Here is a 19,921-nt window from a genome sequence, read left to right as displayed (position 1 = left end):
GTCAGAAGAGAAAGAGCGTGTGCATGGGCTCTTCAGAAATAGCAAATGCTCCTCCCTCTGCCTCTCTTAGTGATGGTCCCACTTATAGGATATGGTTGTTAGTATACAGCAGGAAGGAGATGCTAGATCTGGTGGGAGTGAAGAAGATAGTACAATGAGGGGGAAGGAATTAACCTATTCTTTAAAAAGGAAAAGAAATTTTTAAAAAGAAAGGAAAAAGTGGCCAACATTCTCTCTCCACATTTTATTGCTTTTGCAATAGATCACAGATTTTACTTAGGCTAAAAGGAGAAACCTTAAGAAAAACTGGGTTTATTTAGTTGTACTGTCCCAGCCTGTAAGACAGAGAACTTGAAGCCTGCCTTTCCTTACTTTCTTAGACAGGCTGCGTTTTTCCATCTTAAAGAGTGGAAGCAGCTGAAGGATGTATGTCCTCTCTGGGCTGGAGACATTTTTTGACAAAACTTTGTTAACCAGTTAGGAAGCTTTACCTCTCTCTTGTTATTTAAGATTTATGGGATTTTGCTGTTCAAATTCGGTGAAGAATCGAATGCATTTAAATAGTATCTTTGGTTCCAAGATATCAGGAGAGGCTGGATACCTCTACTGACTCCTTGGGATCCAAGTTACCAACTAGTCACAAGAGAAAGAGCACGTGAATGGGCTCTTCAGAGAGAAATAGCAAATGCTCCTCTCTCTGCCTCCCTCGGTAATGGCCCCACTTATAGGACACGGTTATTAATCTACAGCAGGAAGGGGATGCTAAATCTGGTGGAGAGTGGAGAAGATAGCACAATGAGGGAAAAGGAATTAACCTATAAAAACTTTGTGGGGAAAGGCTTATTACTTTGAGACATTTCATTTCCTACTTCGTTCGGTGCCGCCAGCTGGCTTCACATGGACCATAAAGTCTCCCAAAATACTTTGTGTAGGATTGTTGTTTGTCTTCATTAATTTATCCTGGTGACTCCAGGTGGGACATCACCCCGTAAGGAGAAGCGGAGTCCCAGCACAGCCATCTAGCCACTCATTGAGTTACCAATGCCCAAATTGTCACACATATCCATTTACCCACTACTTCCTTTTTGGCAGCCTTCCCTATGTCTGAGGCTGCACCCTACTTCCCTATCAAAGCTGACTATGTATTTCTCACTTTTATCATGCATTTCCACTCAGTAGCCAAGCTGTCCCAGACCAATGACACTGTCTAGTCAATATGCCTAGCACACAGCAGACACTTAAAATTCATTAACTGGACCCAACATTTCCTCCTTTACTTCCAAATTAACATTTTATCTCAGCTGGATGGGACTTACTCCTTCTTTGATCTAGATGCAGTTTTCTCTGGACTTTCCATATGAGTACAGAAGACAAACTAGCTCCACTTTTGAAGACATTGCTCCACCAAGGTGTCACATACTTGGAAAGATCCTAGGCATTCATTTTTCTAAACCCACGTGGAGGACAGTTATACATTAAGCTGTTGCTCCTCGGTTCCTAATGGACAGTGGGCTTGCTGACAAGTAAATTGTCAAAGTACATGACGACTTTCCTTATTGATACCACAGTCTCTCTTCTTCAGATCAACACCAGAGAAAACACTTTAAACCTCTGGACACAGGAGGGCACGGAGGAAGAAAGAGAGGGGAGGAGAAGAAAAGGCCAAAAGGGAGGAAGAGTCTACTAGGAAAAAATGAGATTATGCTGAGATATAATCCCAAAGCAGAAAAATGCCAGGAATGAAAAACATTCTTGGCATTCTTGCCTTTCAAAGTTAGCATAGCCTACATGTCCAATATTAGAGGAATGATTAGGTAAATTAAATCTATTCATTCAATGGACTGTTGGGCAGCCATTAAATGTTTATTTTGAAGAATGTATCCCAGCAGAGGAAAAATGTTTATGAAATGAAGTGATAAGTGGATAAGTGGGGGGGGGGGGGGGAATCACCAGAAAATCATATTGTGCTGAAATCTATCAATTTGTGTGTCTGAAAAAAGTGTAAGTTGGGGGGGGAGGTCAGGTCAAGGCTAGAACCCTGAAGAACACCAACATCTGTGGAATATTGAAGGAAGGGGCACCTTCAAAGAGACAGAAAAGATAAAGCAAAGAAACCAAGAAAGGGAGTGAATCAAGAGAGCATGTGCAAAGCGTCAGCCACTTTATATACATTACTATATTTAGTCCTCACCAAAATTGGGAGATCCTGTTATAGCCATTGGCAATGAACAAATTTTGAGCAGGTTCAAGAGAAAATGAGCAAGTTGGACAACATCGCAGGGTAAGGAAGAGATGGGATTTGAGCTGAAGTCTGCTTTACCCCCGCTGCTTCCCTGCCATGTTAGAAATATCTTCTGAATGTACATGAGGTCATGAATTAAGAGGGATCAGTCAATTGTATTTTCTTTCTTTTTTATTTTCTTTTATTTTTTTATTGAATTTATTGGCATGACATTTATTGGCATTGATTAATAAAATTATATAGGTTTTAGGTATACAATTCTATAACACATCATCTCTATATTGTATTGTGTGTTCACCACCCCAAGTTAAGTCTCCTTCCATGACCATCTGTGTTTTCTATTCAATAAGTTCACTTCTAATACAAGAACAGTGGGAGTAAAGAGTGAGAGAATGGACCCCAGGGTGATGTGCTGGGAGCCAGTCCATCCTTGCTGTTTCAAGGGACCTGGCATATATGGCATACTGTTCTTAATATGTATGCTCACCTTCTTGGCACTATGTGTTTTAACCAAGGTCTCTGAGAAAGGTTGTTTCCCCAGGTAGGGATTTTCCCCTGAAGTTAGGGAGGGAATAAAACCTCTTAACTAAGTGCAAGGCGGGTAATTAATCACTTTAACTACGAACAATCATGCTTAAGCTACATAATCTTTACTCCCTGGAATGGAGATAAGAAACACCCTAACCTTTGGAATAGAGATTGATAGGATTGGAATCAACTGGTATAAATACAGATGTAACAAGACAGAACTTAGAAGACACAACTTAGAAGACAGAACCTACACAGAACCTAGAGACAGAAGAACTTCGCTGGAGAGAACATGGCAAAAGATCCTGGACAGAAACTGGCTACAGAACTTGGTTGGAGAACCTAGCCAGAACCTGGCTGAAGAACCTGGCTACGGAATCTGGTGACCGAACCTGGCTGGGGAACCTGGGAAACCTGGCTGGAGAATCTAGCAAGAGAACATGGACACAGAACCTGGCTGGAGATCCTAACCAGAACTTCGCTGGAGATCCAGACCAGAACTTGGCTGGAGATCCTGGCTAGGCTGCTGATCAACTGAACGCTGTCTCCGTGTCCTTCCTTCTTCGCCGACTCCGTCTACGCCTGTGGGGACCCCTGGACCTGCTGGGGTTGGACCCTGGCAGTGATGGATTAGTATAGGGGTTGCAAACTCCATTGCCTAAAGGGCAGGTACGGTAGAAGGGGAAGCAGTGCGGCACACTGGAGCATGCACACTGTCTAAAGAGGGAAGGATGCAGGAATCCCACCCACTGTTGTCAGATATTCTAATTTGTTTAGAGACAACAGCATTCTGGATTTAATCTTCCTTTGTGAAATTTTCCATTTTTAAATGTTGGGATCTAAATAAAAACACTTTAAATACTGTGCAGACAAAAGAAACCTATGGAGTCGATTGGGCCAGGTTTAGACCACTAGCCTTCTGAAGGTAGTCTTCAGGAAGTACACCTTCAGTTGTGCTGATTCTATGCAGAGCCAATTCTCAGGCTAAGAGGAAATCCCTGAGCAGGCCTTGGGTGGGGGTACCTCTCTTTCCATCTTCCTTTCCCAGTTGGTCTTATTGGGCCCATCACTCAATTTTCCATGATGAATGCTTTGTTGAGTGCTGTTCCATGGAGTTAAAGGAGCATGGAGTGTCTCTCATCACAGCCCTTCTTTTCTAGGAAAATAAATGGCAAGCTCCCTGGAGTTGGGGATTTTTTATGCAATGACTTTCCTCTACGAGATTTATTGCAGCAGCTTTGTGAGAGATTTGTAGTAAGTAGTGTTCCGGCTGTAGGTCTTAAATCCTCAATGCCACAGCCATAACTCTCCAGGAAGGAAATGATAGAAGATCACAGTGGCTAATATTGCATTATGAGGATATGGTCTCAGCTGAAATGATTGCCATCTTGCTGCTGCTGTCTTACTTAGGCATCGTGAGCTCTTCAAACGTATTTGAGATATCTACGGGGTGGGGCAAAAGTAGGTTTCCAGTTGTGAGTGTGCAAAACACAGAGTTTATGTGTATTGTTATTTATTATTATATTATTTTCCATACGAACAACTGTAAATCTACTGCTGTCCCGCCCTGTATCCTCGTGGTGCTTGGTGAAATCCAGAACCTACAGAGGAGACTAAGAGAGCAAGCATTTATCGAGTGTCTTCCAGTCCCCTTTTCACTGAAATTAAATAATGTTCCCAAGGTTTCCAGCAGCAAAGCCTCTCTGATTCCAAAGCAGATCTTGTCTACCACGACAAATGGGACATATTTTTATATATAAGAGAGTGTATAATGAATCAAAGTTGATAGGAGTGAAATGGTGAAATATTTTTATCAATTTAGGCTTAACCTGAATCTATTTCACTTTTAGACTTAGCGGATAGTGTATGTCAAGCCCAGGAGATAAAGTCTCAATGACACCATGAGGAAACAATCAGACAAACCCTGACTGTGGAATAAAGATAAGTATCCTGGGCATTTCAAAGAGTCATTGTAAAGGTGAAAAATGTCAGGGTTATCTTCTAGATTAAAAGACACAGAAAAGACAAATTAACGAATGCAATATATAAACCTTAAATCCTGGTTCCAAATGGAATTATATAAGATGTTTTGGAAGCAATTGAGAAAATGTGAATATAAACTGGACATCACACAATATTAGAGATTATTAGTTATCTTAAGTGTGATAACGGCATTATGGTTATACAGGAAAAGAGCCTTATTCTCAGGAGATATGTGCTGAAGTATTTAGGAGTAAAGCAACATGATATCTCCTCTTTAATTTCAAATGACTAAGAAAAAAATTATGTAAGTGTAAAATAGTATCAACTGCTGAATGTAGATAGTGAGTATGTAGTTATTCATTACACTAATCTTTTAATTTTTCTGTTCATTTAAATTTTTCATAGTATAAAGTGAAAATACACAAATAAAAAACTTGATTAGGTTAAGCTGTCTTAGAATGATGGAGAGGGGGCTGCCTTGAATAAGGTAAGAACAGTTTGAAATTCCTTTTTTTAAAAAAAAAAAAAATATGTTTTATTGATTTTCTACAGAGAGGAAGGGAGAGGGATAGAGAGTTAGAAACATCGATGAGAGAGAAACACCGATCAGCCGCCTCCTGCACGCCCCGCACTGGGGATGAGCCCGCAACCAAGGTACATGACCTTAACGGGAATCGAACCTGGGACCCTTGAGTCCGCAGGCTGATGCTCTATCCACTGAGCCAAACCAGTTCTGGCTGAAATTCCTTTAGAAGATAAAAACTATGGCCCAACTTATATAGCTCAGAATATGCGTTCATTATAGTAAATATAAAATATATTTTTAAAGGACAGATGTAAATAACTACAGCCAGGTAAAAATACATTTGCAGGTGGATAAGAACTAGAAATGTACCCATTAGGTTAGTGGAACTAGAGGTAATCTGTTGTTGTTGTTGTTGTTAATCCTCACCCGAGTATATTTTTCTATTGATTTTTAGAGAGAGTGGAAGGGAGGTGGAGAGACAGAGAGAGAGAGAGAGAAACGTCGATTGGTTGTCTCCCACATGCAGCCTGACCAGGGATCAAGGGATCAAGCCTGGAACCAAGGTACATGCCCTTAACTGGAATGGAACACGGGACCCTGCAGTCTGCAGGCCAATGCTCTGTCCACTGAGCCAAACCAGCTAGGGCTGTATTATCTTTTTCACTAACATAATCTCAAAAAGTAAGCTCATAAATCAAGACAGAATAAAATCATAACTCATGCTCTGGTGTGGGGTTAATACATAAATATTTTTCTTTTAAGAGCCATTCTTGAAGCCCATTGCAAAGAAATGTTCAGTATTTTTATAATCAGTAAATTTATTGAATTCTTTGTATTACTAATAGCAAATCATCATGGGAACTTCAGCTTCATAGATTTAGGATGGTTGAAAAGATTTGGGGGAAAATAACAACAAATGAAATTAAATAATTAACATTTTAAAACAACTTCAGAAAGTTAGAAGTTTGGTTCATGAATGGTCAAATAATTTCATCTAAATTACAAGAACAATTATCTAAAACAGGGGTTAGTAAACACAGGTTGGCCATGGCCTCCTGTTTTTATAAATAAAGTTTTATTGGGACCCAGCCATGCTCATTCATTTATATACTGTCTCTGGCTGCTTTCCTCCTACAGCAGCAGAGGTGAGTGGTTTCAACAAAGACTGTGTGGCATACAAATCCTAAAACACCACTATCTGATCCAACAAATAGTTTGCCCAGCCCTACTCTAAAAATATATATGTAAATGAAAAAGGAGTAAATGAGAATATGGAAAAATAATGTTGATTTATTATGGTGAAGGGATTGTGATTTTTTATTCATATTTTTAAATTTTACACCATTGTTACAATGTGGTTTGTTCATTAAATATTTTTAAGAAAAAAAATAGGGTGAGACCTATTACTGTTTTTATAATGCATAAAATTGGGATGGGGGAGCAAATAGAAAATACATATTGCATAGTTATTAAAGCCTGACATGGAAATTCTAATACTTACAATTGCGGATTAGAAACAGAGGGAAACTACCAATGTAATTCTCACAGGATTGTTCATAATAACAAAATAGTGGAAATAACAGGGTAACTTAAATAAATGATGATGTCTATATGATGGAATATTACATAATCATAAAAATGATACTTTTTTAAAAGTATTTATTACTTTTGTAATCAGAAAAATATATTTTCTATCAGGTATTCACTGACAATGAAAAGTACTCATGATAGTGATATTTAAGTAAAATCAATTACAAAACATTTCAAAATATCTATAAGCATTTTCTACACAGACTTACAAATATACAAAATATCTGGAAAATATAAATTATACCCTCAATAGTGGTTAGGAAGTGGTATTTGGGAGGACTTTTCTTTCTCCTTAATATAATTCTAGAGTGTTTAATTTTGTAGTGAGTATGTACAGCAAGAGAAGAACTATCCATCTTTTAAAGTGACATATTAAGCCTGGTTTGGCTCAGCGGTTAGGATGTCGGCCTGCAGACCACCAAAGGGTCTCGGGTTTGATTCCTGGTCAAGGGCACGTACCTCAGTTGAAGGTTCCATCCTCCTCATGGGGGAGGCAATCAGTCAATGTGTCTCTCTCACATCAATGTTTCTCTCTCTATCTCCCTTCTCCCTCCCTTCCACTCTCTCTCTCTAAAGATCAATGGAAAAAAATATCCTTGGGTGAGGAATAAAAAAAGAATAATAATGTATTAAAAATTTTTTAATGACCTAGTTAAATGATTATGAAAAGCTGAATACAAAATTACAGAGAGAATATGATCTCAAGTTCAGAAATAAAATGTGTACAAGAAAAGGACCAATAACAATGACTTCTACTATTAAACTTTACCAGGTCCTCTACTCTGTCTCACACTTTCCGGTCTCCTTCCCTCACAGCTTCCCAAAATCTTTTATGTCATTTCAACTGGACAGGTGAGAGAGAGAGGAAGAAGACAAAAGCACTCAAGCATATATTTCCTGCAAGGCTCCTGATGCTATGGAAAGGATAAAACACCCAAGTCCTTACAGTGGCCAAAACATGATCCATACCTTCCCACCTCCCGACACACACACTGCTCTGACCTCATCTCTCAACACTCTCTCCATCACTTACATTTCCTTCAGGTCCCCATGTAAATTTCATCTTATCAGGGATACCTAACTTTGGCTTTCACCAATCTACCAACTTGCTTTTAAGGTATAATTAAAATACGCTTTTTTAACCTGAATGAAATTATCCTAAAAGCTAAAAGTCATGTGATAGTCAGCTCCCAAGATGGCCTTCTGATATTCATATCCTTGGGTATTCCCTCTCACAATGAATACAGCTGACCTTCATAACCGCAGGATGCGCAGACAGAACACACTGTAGTTTCCCAGGTTAGATCACAAAAGACACTGGACTTCTGCTTTGCTCTCTTAGATCATCTGTTCTGGGGGAAGCTACCACGATGCCATGTAAACACTCAAGGAGCCCTATAGAGAGACCCATGGGTGAGGAACTGAGGCCTCCTGCCAACCAGCAGCATCAACTTGTCATTCACGTGTGTAAGTCATCTTGGAAGCAAATTGTCCAGCCCTAGTCAAGCCTTCTTATAACTGCAGTTTTGGCCAACATTTTTACATTAGTTTCAGGAGTGAGCCTGAGCCAAAACTACCCAACTAAGCCACTCCTGAATTCCTGACCAACAGGTACTATGAGGGATAACAAATCCTTACTGTCATTTAATACACTCTTTTTGGACAGTCTCCTCTCCCATGATTCTCTTATTCTCCATCCAGAACTTTACCCTAAGTCTCAGGATAAAGACAGTCCTGTTTTTGGCCCTGCCCTCACCTCAGGATAAATAATTAGCAATAAATAATTAATATGCTCACTAACCTAACTATCAAGTCCCTTAATCCATATATCTCTAATTCCTTTAAGTTATACACCTATCCACACAACTCCACACAAACTCAGGCAAAGAAGTAGACCATTATCCCTGTGGTTTGTCCCAAGTTCCATTCTACACATCTGGTCCACTTGGTCTTTGCTTTTCCTACTTTCCTACATATCTAAGGCACACCCGTCTCTATAATTCAATGAATGATACCCATTTCAGGCCTATGATGCTCTCATAACAGGTTTGGGGCAGATGTCAGCCTCCACCCTCTCCCTTAATTCTCTTATTCTTCATCCAGAACTTGAGAAGACAGTTCTATTTTTGGCCCCACCCTCACCTCAGGATCCAGGCAATCTACCTCCCCCTCCCTGCGTGTGTTTGTGTGTGTGTGTGTGGGGGGGGGGGAATTGAACAATTTACATAAGCACTTATTTAAACCAGTCTCCCTCAACCTGCTAGGTGGGTCAGATTTTGCTACCCGAACTATTGCAATGATAGACAGCAGCCCCATCTCCACAAAGAAATAACAATTTCCAGGTAGAAAAGGATCAGTCTTCCCACTTCCCCTGATTTTTCATTAGCAGGGTTCTTTAGTTCTCTCTCAGCTCCTTACTGCCTCCATCAACTAAATCAAGTTTCATCAAGCAACAGTCTCAGTGTGTATAACAAGAGCCCCTAATTCTGGGAGACAGCATGCGTATGTATCTGTATGTATAGTATGTGTGTCTATATTTCTCTCTCTGTGTATATGCTGTGTATATGTATGCATGTGTGTTTTGTGTGTCTATATGTACGTCATGTATCTCTATCTCTGTGTTGTATGTTTTATGTATGTCATGTGTGCATGTGTTGTGTGTACCTATTATGTTGTGTGTGTATGATATGTGTATATATGTGTGTGTGCTTGTGCACACATCCAGTTCATCAGCCTGGGGTTCATACAATTTCCTTCCACAAGGACACCTAATGTACAACAGATTCTTAACTTTGGTAAGTGTACCATTGTTATGTAAGATGTTGGCATTAGGTAAAGCTAGATAAAGGGTTTATGGGCATACAGTAACTCTTCTGTCATTCTAAAAGGGTTCAAAAAACATTTTTTAGAGTTATTGCCCAGATAAGCAAGAAACCTAATCTTCCCCTCTTCTAAAACTTTCCAAGGGTGTTAACTTGGGCCCAAAGTCACCATCCTGGTTGTGATGTTCTCACCAGTGGATTAAGAGTCAGGTCTTTGCCTCCCCCACTACAGCTCATTTGGACAACTCTCTAACTTGCCCAATTGGCATTTCAGTTTGCTAAGCCAATAGTGAACACCAACTATCCAGATCCTCTTCCAAACTGTTTCTTCCTCTGTAAAATGTATACTAAAACATTTACAGAGGATAAAAATAAAAGAGAATTCTTATAAAAAGACAAAGGAAAAAAGCACAAATTGGCAGCCAATTTAGGGCAGAACTGCATTTTTAAGGGAGGAGATGGGTCTCCTGCCTGGCTTTGATTATTCACGTGCAGGCAGGGCTGGCTTCGGGTTGGGCTCAGAGGAGGAGGAGCAGAAAGCGGCTTGCTTGGGGGACTTAGGCCTTCAGTATTCAATGTTGTCATGGGCTTGACATTATACAGATAGCTATCTTGGGTTTAAATATCCCCCCCACCCCCATACTTCACAAGTCAATTAAGACTTCTTGGAGAAGAGTGGGTCTGCCTGCCCTGCTCTGCTGGACTGGAAACAAAGGGCTCAGCTCCTTGAGGGGAATGTGGTCTGTCTTGTCTCTCTCAGCTCACTAAGCAACCTGTTCACAAGCTTATAATTACCAGAACTACGGGCTCCACAATGAATGTTCTTGGGAATTTTAATGATCGAAGTGAATGAATATGCTTCAACATTTGGAAACGTGCTTGAGAAGAATAATTGCTTTAAAGTGTTTCATAAATTGTTGTTAGGAGACATCAAGATAGGCTTTTTTACTTACAACTTGAAGTTCAACTGGCAAGAAATTCTCCCCATTCAAAATATAGTTAAGCAAACAGAACAATTCAGAAATCTACTACTGGCTATTAGAGAAAATCTTTCACCTGAAAGAAAATGGAGAACAAGAGGCAAAAAAATGTTGATGGCAATTATGGACTTGCATCTCAGTTCTTACTGGTTATATTATCTTGAGCAATTCTTTTCATGTCTTTTATTCTAAGTTTTACCATCTGAAAAATGGGGCTATCAACTCGTAGGATTAGAGATAATGAACATATGAATATACTTGGCACTTAATATTTAATTTGTTTAATTATTTACACTCACTTGTTTCAAAGATTTTGAGGTAGCTTACAAAATCATTTCCTATCTTAGATCCCCTTTGCCTCCCCTCTGTCCCATCCCCCCACCCCTCCACTACCACCAAAAGCAGCCCTCCCCACCCCCCCAACACAAGGAATTGGGTATAGTGGCTTATTTGGAAGGTATTACTGGAAGTTCAAGTGAGACAGTGAAGGAAGTGAGACTGTGAAAGGAGAAAAGTCAATAAATCAATGAGCAGGGAAGTCCACTATGAATCAATTCTGCTAAGAACTCTCTGGAGGACTACAGAGAACACATCTCGGAATTCTCCCGCTGAGGGATGGGGAAGCTCTGGTATTTATCCATTGACTCTCATCTCAGTGGTTGAGAGATGCCCTGGGAGCCTTAAATAACCAGCACCTTCACAATGCTGTAAGCGATCTGGTAATTTCTTGTAGAACAGGAGAAAACCCTCAGGAAGGGAAGCAGGGATACCGGGCATGTGAGGTAGGAACCTGCTAGTGTGCCCATGGACTCTCTATCACAATGAGGGGGGGTGGGGAGGATAGGGCAATGAGTGTGTGTGTGTGTATGAGAGAGAGAGAGAGAGAGAGAGAGAGAGAGAGAGAGAGAGAGAGAGAGAGAGAGAGAGAGAGGAAAGTAGACTGTCTTTTTTTTTTAAATATATTTTATTGATTTTTTACAGAGAGGAAGGGAGAGGGATAGAGAGTTAGAAACATCAATCAGCTGTCTTCTGCACACCTCCTACTGGGGATGTGCTCACAACCAAGGTACATGCCCTTGACCGGAATCAAACCTGGGACCTTTCAGTCCACAGGCCGACACCCTAGCCACTGAGCCAAACCAGTTAGGGCTGAAAGTAGACTATCTTAAACAAAAAAAGAGGGAGGTAGCATTCAGCTTTAGTCTAGATAACCAAACTCAACCTCTTCATCAATCTCCACAAGATAATCATGCAAACTAAACATCCCGTTCATTTGGTATATTTTACCAAAGATTTGCGCATCACCACTGCGGGAAGCCACTGTTTTCCCAATATTGTCATAAGGGTGCACCAAGGAAGCTGAAGGCTGATAGTCCTTGGGCGTTAGCAGGACTAATGTCAAGCACCATTGTTCTGTTGAGATAGCGGTGGCTCAAAGCAATTTCCTGACCTAATAGCCTCAAAGTAAATGTTTACTGAACCCTACTGATCTTTACTGATCTCTATTGACCTTAGAGACAGTCTGTCTGCTACCTGTTTGCTGTGCTTTACTGAGGGCAAGATGTGTATCTAAAATTGAATAAAAAGCGGATAAGGGCAGGTTTCAGTGTGCCTCTCCAAGAGAGAGGTCTCCACCTGGCCCCCTATGCCTTCTAATTTCATATTTCTTGTCTAGTGTTTTCATTTGTGCATCGGCCCCTTCTTCATATCCTGAACCCCCGCTGCAAAAGGTTGTGGCACACCAGGAAAGGTTGCATCGCGCAGCGGACATCAATCTGGAATTGCATTGTGGTTGTGCTTTCTTCCCTCCACCTCTCTGCCCTCCCCCATTTTGTGCCCTCTCTTAGGAGCAATACTATTCCTCTCCTTGTCTCATGCAAAGCATGTTAGCAGCCATATATTCTTGATGGAGAAGGCCCTTGGGACTTCACCTTCCACTCCAAATATCATTTCGATGTATTTCTTCTCATCAAATAGAAAGCTCTCCCTAAGAGAGTCCTGGTGGCCAACATTTTCTCTGTTTTATTGTTGTCCGTCCTCACAGGTCTGCCATTTTGGCTGTGGATAAGGCCCAAACCAGAAGAGTGGATGGTTAACAGAGCACAGAACCAAGGAGCCTGTCAACTCATCCCACTGAGTCACCACGCTGCCCAGAACAGTGCCCAGCACACATAATGGCTATTTGATACTGTTTGTACAATCCAGGGGAGTTCGAGTGATTAACCAGTCTCTCACAAGGCAGGGAAAAGATCATACACAACATTTGGAGAAAGGCAGAGCCTAGGAGGGCCTAGGAGATCCAGATGCCAGACAAGAGGGTGTGAAGGGAGTCATGTACACTTCCTCCCTTAGTAGAAGGTGGTTTCCTGTTCCTAGAAAATGTGTCCATACCTCTGCATTTAGTGTCTCCTAAAACTACATGTTTCTTTTATGTCCTTGTTTTTTATTTTATTATTTATAACTACAGGTAGCCTTGTTTTTTATTTCATTTGTTTTGAAAATAAAACTATATAAAAGCTATATAAAAAGAAATCAAGATGTTCTGAACTGACCCAAACTAAGTACGCTGTTCACTCAAAGAACTCTTTGGATAGACATCAGTCGCCTTTGGTGCTTACATGTGGGTGGTAGCCCACATCCTCTACATTACAACCTCTACACCAAGTGAGGTCTTAGACCAAATTCTGCCAAAGCCACAATTGTTTTCTAACCAGCAGGTACAAGAACAATCTTACAATTGATTCTTGTGGCCTTGGGGACTCATTCTCTGCCTTAGGCAATACAAGTAATGTAAGCATAATAGTCCTAAGGTAGACACAGAATGGTGATAGGACCAGCAGCCTTTTATAGAGTCAATCACAGCCTTCATGAAGGAGAGATACACAGGACCAAGGGAACGCTAGACCCCAAACACTGTACAAAAAGTCTGACCACTGAACTTGCTGGAGCTATATACCCATCCATGCAAGAGCAGTGGGGCTCATGTCTGGGACCATCACTTATTTTTACCTATTCAAAAATATTTCTAACATTCCTTATATGAATTTAAAACCTTCCAGTAAGATTTTGATAAGACTATTTGTAGTATTATCTAGCCATCTTTGGAATGTTAATTCCTGATGAGAGACCTTTAAAACTAACCACTCTAATATATAAGCCTGAGTTCATATGCATGCACAGATATTGAGCCACATGTAAAAGGTATTTGTAAATGACCATGCAGACAATGTAACATTAAAAAATAGTGCCGCCCTGGCCTATGTGGTTCAGTTGGTTGGGGGTTGTGCACCAAAGGGTCGCTGGTTTGATTTCCGTCAGGGCACATGCCCAGGACTGGGTACCCCATCCCTGGTAGTGGGCAGAAGGCAGCAAATGGATATCTCACTCTCGCATCAGTGTTACTCCCTCTCTTTCCCCCTCTCTTCCTCTGACTCTAAAAATCATAAAGAAGTCTTTTTTTTAAGTGCCTATTCCATGATGGAATAGGAGTTGTAAAGTAAAAGCCCTCCCTTGGTAGGGTAGTAGCAGGAATCCAGTGGGAGAACCTCAGGGAAAGGGGGAAGGTGCATAGATGGGGCTGGACTCTGCCTTGAAGGCCAGCTAATAAGCAGAACTTCCCTCTGCTTAAATATCACATGACTTGTGTTTGTTTTCATGCTGGAGGCTGTTCTATCCCCTCTGGGTTTGAAAGAACTAATTTCAGTCCTCCCCGTTTCAGAAGGGACGGTTTATTCTCCTGCTGTCAGAAAATCTGATTGCACCTGTAGTTACCCACTTGCAGCCACAATTAGCCATAAGCACTCTCCAAATATGGCAAAAGCAGTTAAGCATGCCTGCAATTAAGTAATTGTGGGCATCATTAGTTGCATCGTTAGTCACATGAGTAACTTTTATGGTCACCATGGCTACCTTCTGATACCAAATTACCCATCCAATGAGGGAGCACTGGGGCTAAAAACTGACCCCTCCTTTTCCAATGTTCTGATTTTGTGTTATTTTTTCCCCCTAATTATTTCACATAAGTGAATGGGGAATGTTTGCAAATATAAATTATTTATGTCAAACCAAAAAGAAATGGTCACCCTTGGTCCTGTGTATTATCCATTCTTCTCTCTCTCTCTTTTTTTTCCCATTTAACATACAAGAAATCAAAGCTAGCTTTTTTTTTTTTTTTCTGGGAGAATAACCCACTTGTGGTATCTAGGTGACAATGCAATCTTTCATTTGTATATTCTGTCCAATAAAGGTTTTATTTTATACCAGAGTTATCATTCCCCAATTTTAATATCTGCTACCAATTTTCAATTGGAGACCTTTACTTCCTGTTTGAATTGAAGTGATTAGATGTTTTTTCCACTGGTAGTTTTAATCTAAAAGAGAAATGGGCTCAGAGCTAGGAAGACAGTTCCTGCTTGGAGAATGATGATCTGTGAAAATGTCATTAAGAAGTGTATTCTTAATGAATCACCAGCCTGAAAATGAAACATCATATTCTAAGAAATCTATATGCATATAGTAGAGCAGAGTAGGGTAGAGAGATGCATGTTTAATCAATATTTATTCATATAATAATTTCAAGATGCTTGATATAACAACAGATTAATCATCCCTCACTAAGCAATATGTTTCAGAACTACACATCCCAGAGATAAGTAGAGAACCTATCACTCCCATTTAAGTGTTTAGAAAGTATGGAATAGATGACTGAATGGCTCATCCTCCATCTACTGGGCATCCATCTATTGGTCTCATGTGCCATTTGAAGAGAGGAAAGAGTCTATCAGGCTTTCTGACCCTAGTGACTTTGAACAAAGAAGAAAACCTGTCTCTAGAGCGTGCTGTCCATCAGAACTTGCTGTAATAATGGAATGTTTTATATCTGCACGGTCCAATATGTCATGGCAGGAGGGAGCGAAGCATCTCGGGCACCGAGGCTTCCTCCTCGCCTTCCTCGCCCTGCTGGCGCTCACCTCCGCAGCGGCCAAAAGGAAAGACAAAGTGAAGAAGGGCGGCCCGGGGAGCGAATGCGTCGAGTGGACCTGGGGACCCTGCACCCCCAACAGCAAGGACTGCGGGGCGGGCTTCCGTGAAGGGACCTGCGGGGCCCAGACTCAGCGCCTCCGCTACCGGGTGCCATGCAACTGGAAGAAGGAGTTCGGAGCCGACTGCAAGTACAAGTTTGAGAGCTGGGGGTCCTGCGATGGGAGCTCGGGCACCAAAGCCCGCCAGGGCACCCTGAAGAAGGCGCGGTACAACGCCCAGTGCCAGGAGACCATCCGCGTCACCAAGCCCTGTGCCCCCAAGACCAAAGCCAAGGCCAAAGCCAAGAAAGGGAAGGGAAAGGACTAGAGGCCAGGCCTGAATCCAAAGAGCCCCTGGCCCATGTGCTCCCTCTCCCGGCCCCAGTATAACCCACCAGTGCCTTTTGTGACTCTTCAGCTTTATCAATCATGCCCTGCCCTCCCCCACCCCCCAAGTGCCCACAGTGGGGAGGGACAAGGGATTCTGGCAGCTGGAGCCTCCCCCAAAGGAATTTGATTCCCATGCCCCTGTTGTTCTTACCCACCATGATGCCATTGCTAAAAAACAAATAAAACTCATTTTCTCCCAATAAAAAAAAAATTAAAAAAATATGTCAGTCACCACCCACATATGGCTAGTGTGTGCTTGGAATGGGGAATGATCTGATTTTAAATTTTAAGCTTTAGCCACACCACCTCTAAGCTCTATGATCTTAGATAAAACACTTGTTTCTTATCCCAAGTTATGTTTTAAAAGTATCATGGTAATGATGGTAGGGTGGAGATTGGAGAGAAATCATGGAAGATCACAGTGAACCAGCTCGTCTTCCTGTTGCCTGGGTGTCTACTGTCTGTACAGTAGAAGACTATTCTGGTGAGAACACCAAAAGAGAAGCAAGATAGGAAATGTTCTTACACAAATTAGGACTCCCTTGATTACAAGTGGCAGAAAAACGCAACCTAAACCTGCCTTGAGCAAAAAGGAATACCAAGGGGTCATATCGTAATCCTTAGACCTAGTGCTGGCTTTGGGCAAGTGGATTTGTTGGTGGCAAAAATGGCACCAGGTGTTAGACCTTTGGAGTCAAACTAAACCTCAGTTCAGCAACATCAAGCTATAAGAGAAAGTTTATCTAGAAAGTCACGGAGGCAGGAGAAGTGAGTCGTAGAAGAAATGGGCTCAGGAAACAAGTTACAGAGGCAAAAGAAGGGGACCTTGGAGCTTAGGAGGGAGAAATGTAAAGGAACCATGCCTGGGGGCGGAGAAGAGGGGAGGGAAAGGCACCCACATGCTTCCTAAGAGGGAGAGTACACTGGGTCCTCCATCCAAAGGGCTTTTATGGGTAGGGATTTTAGGGGTGGTCCCAGGGAAGGCTCTCATAGAATATTCATCAGCCTTCTAGGTATATCCTTTACCGGTTTGGCTCAGTGGATAGAGTGTCGGCCTGTGGACTGAAGGGGCCCAGGTTTGATTCTGGTCAAGGGCATGTACCTTGGTTGCGGGCACATCCCCAGTAGGGGGTGTGCAGGAGGCAGCTGATCGATGTTTCTTTCTTATCGATGTTTCTAACTCTCTATCCCTCTCCCTTCCTCTCTCTAAAAAAAAAAAAAAAAATCAATAAAATATATATTTTTTAAAATAGGTATATCCTTTAAAGGCCATGGTCTCCATTGATTGTTTGATGCCAGGGGGCAGGGGGTCATAAGTCAATGCAACTGGTCCTGATGTCAGCCATGGCATTCCTTGTCTGGTTTTGCTGTTTGCTTTTCTGGGCCTGGAGCTAAAACACAACTGAGGCCTAGCCCCTAATCTTTGGAGGTTAATACTTAAGGGTGTGGTGTGCAGGGACCTACATGGGAGTCGCATAAGGTCACTCTTTGGACCCTTGTTCCTCCTCCGAGGGGGTCTACTGCATGACTAGCAGTAACATGCCAGGGAAGGAAAAGTCAGGGGAGGGTCCAAACCGCATGACCAGTGATATGAAAGGTCAGGGGGTCTAAACCGAATGACCAGCAATGTGCTAGGGGAAAACAAGGTCCGTTTTTTCTCAGTTTTGCCCATTGGTAGGCACCTGGGGCTCTCTACCCTGGTGACCTTCTTTACCTGGCCCACCGTCCTCGCTCTGCTCATGTCTGCCTAACTGCCTACCACAGATTCAGGCTTCATTTGAAGTCATCTGGATCTAGTTTCCTCCCATCTCTTGGCTCTGGCTCTACTATGCTTGTTTCAGCCTTGGGGTGTATGTGGTAGCAATATAGCAGCAAGAGGCCAAGTCCCTATAAACTCTCAAGTCTACTTTCAGGGTAAAACAGTGATTCCCAACGTGGGGCACATTTATTTTTTAAGGGGGCAATTTGAGAATGAGTTATTAACTGAATTTTTTGCATTTCTTATGGTTCTAGGGGCCTCATATATACTATATAAATATATATTGTGACATATTTATGCATTTCAGTTCTCTATTATGTTTTGAAACTTTATTTGCTATTTTTTCATATCACTTCATATTATTATTATTCCTTAGTCATTTCTTCCTCAGTACTTCAACTGTTCTTTCGTTCATTTATTTTTTTCTTTCATGGATGCCATGTTCTTTGGAAGCTTGTTTAGACCAAGTTAACGGCCTTTTAGGCTTCCTCCACGTGACGAGGAGCTCACTTTTTGAACATTAAGAATTGTATGTCACAGGAGGGGCATCAGGATTTTAGAGATGCTTAGGTGGGGCATGGCCAAAAAGAATGCTGGTAACCACTGGGGTAAAGAATGAGAATCTCTGTCGCATGTGTCTTACAAAGATCCTTCATTATGGCTCATTGACCCTCGGAAACCAACTCGCTGTGAGTGTGTGAAGTCCAGGTCTCTTCTGTTGCTCAGCCTTGCCCAAGCCACAGAGGTGGAGAATGTAGGAGGGAGCTTCCCAGAGGTAAAGCAGAGTTCTTCTAGAACAGCGGTTCTCAACCTGTGGGTCGCGACCCTTTTGGGGGTCGAACGACCCTTTCACAGGGGTCGCCTAAAACCATCGGAAACCACATATATAATTACATATTGTTTTTATGATTAATCACTATGCTTTAATTATGTTCAATTTGTAACAATGAAATTGGGGGTCACCACAACATGAGGAACTGTATTCAAGGGTCGCGGCATTAGGAAGGTTGAGAACCACTGTTTTCGGAGGAAGATGAATTTTTGCATTGCAGCAGAAAACAACAGATGTCCTCTAGAGTCCTGCTTCCAGGACTTTGAAAGAATGAAGCTATGCCCCTTGAGTAATCACAGCAGCAATGAACTTAATTATCAACTTTCAACAAACACACCCTAGCACTGCCTGGGAGCCTCCTGTTTCTAAGCAGATACATGGGGTAGCTATGAAAAGTCACCTCATCTTGGAAATGAATCTGACCTTCCACCTTCATATATGATGTTGCTTACATAACAGATCAGATTTAAGTCTTTTCTACCAGCTGGATTCTAGGATTTTGTATCCTTCAGGGATTGTGCTAAGAATGGACAATAGTTCTTCAGAGATTCAATTTCCACTTGATTGAATGACTTGAGTGGCAGAGATCCCAAAGGTCATTCATTCACGCTGATAATGCTGCCTGAGAACCCAGAACGCATTCTGTCTGTTTGCTAACTTTACTCTCTACTATTCTAGGGAGAAAAGGAAGAATTGGGCAGTAGAATAGCTGTTATTCGTTTATCCATTCAACAACAATTATGCCACTACTATGTAGGTAGTTGGTGCTGAAGAGCCACCAACATCGCCAGATACCATATGAGTGTTGTGGGTAGAAAAAGCACTGGGCATCAAAGACTTGAGTTAAAAATTCTGACTGTGACAGTAATTATCATTGTGCTTTGGAAACAAAGGCCTTATTTGGAAGATTTCAGAAAAAATCCCTTGAGCTGAAAAACTCAGATTCCATGAAAGGTTAGGTCTCTATTAGCATGACTAAGGCTTGCAGCCTGACCTTTGAGAAATAAGAGAAAGAACACTCCCTCACCCTCAGAATTCTCCACACAACCCTCCTGTGGGATTCAAGCTGAGAGCATCAAATTAAAGTAGGAGACACAAAGGAAGCTTTTCATTAACTCTTAGAAATTGTTTTCTCCTTGGGACCAGCTTATTACAAAAGAATCCCTAGGAGCTAGGACACACCTCTACTGCAGGGTGGGGCTCGGAGAAGGACTGTCATGCACTATGAGCAGAATTCACCAGCTGGAT

General features: G+C 41.7%; 2 protein-coding genes across 2 annotated transcripts in view; one reads left to right on the top strand and one right to left on the bottom strand.

The window, feature by feature from the left end:
• LOC118667228 (protein FAM117B-like) overlaps positions 1-19,921 on the bottom strand; it is a 53,502-nt gene that overhangs the window by 8,354 nt on the left and 25,227 nt on the right. The window lies entirely within an intron of this gene.
• LOC118667695 (midkine-like) lies at positions 15,565-16,207 on the top strand. The gene has a single exon (XM_036331478.1). The coding sequence runs from the start codon at positions 15,565-15,567 to the stop codon at positions 16,018-16,020; it is 456 nt and encodes a 151-aa protein (XP_036187371.1). The 3' UTR covers positions 16,021-16,207.

Source organism: Myotis myotis, unplaced genomic scaffold (assembly GCF_014108235.1).
Source record: "Myotis myotis isolate mMyoMyo1 unplaced genomic scaffold, mMyoMyo1.p scaffold_m19_p_12, whole genome shotgun sequence".
In the NCBI taxonomy this organism is placed as follows: Eukaryota; Metazoa; Chordata; class Mammalia; order Chiroptera; family Vespertilionidae; genus Myotis; species Myotis myotis.
This window is presented reverse-complemented; position numbering and strand designations above follow the sequence as displayed.

Coding starts and splice junctions, on each gene's coding strand:
- LOC118667695 (XM_036331478.1), top strand. CDS start 15,565: ATGTCATGGCAGGAGGGAGCGAAGCATCTCGGGCACCGAGGCTTCCTC.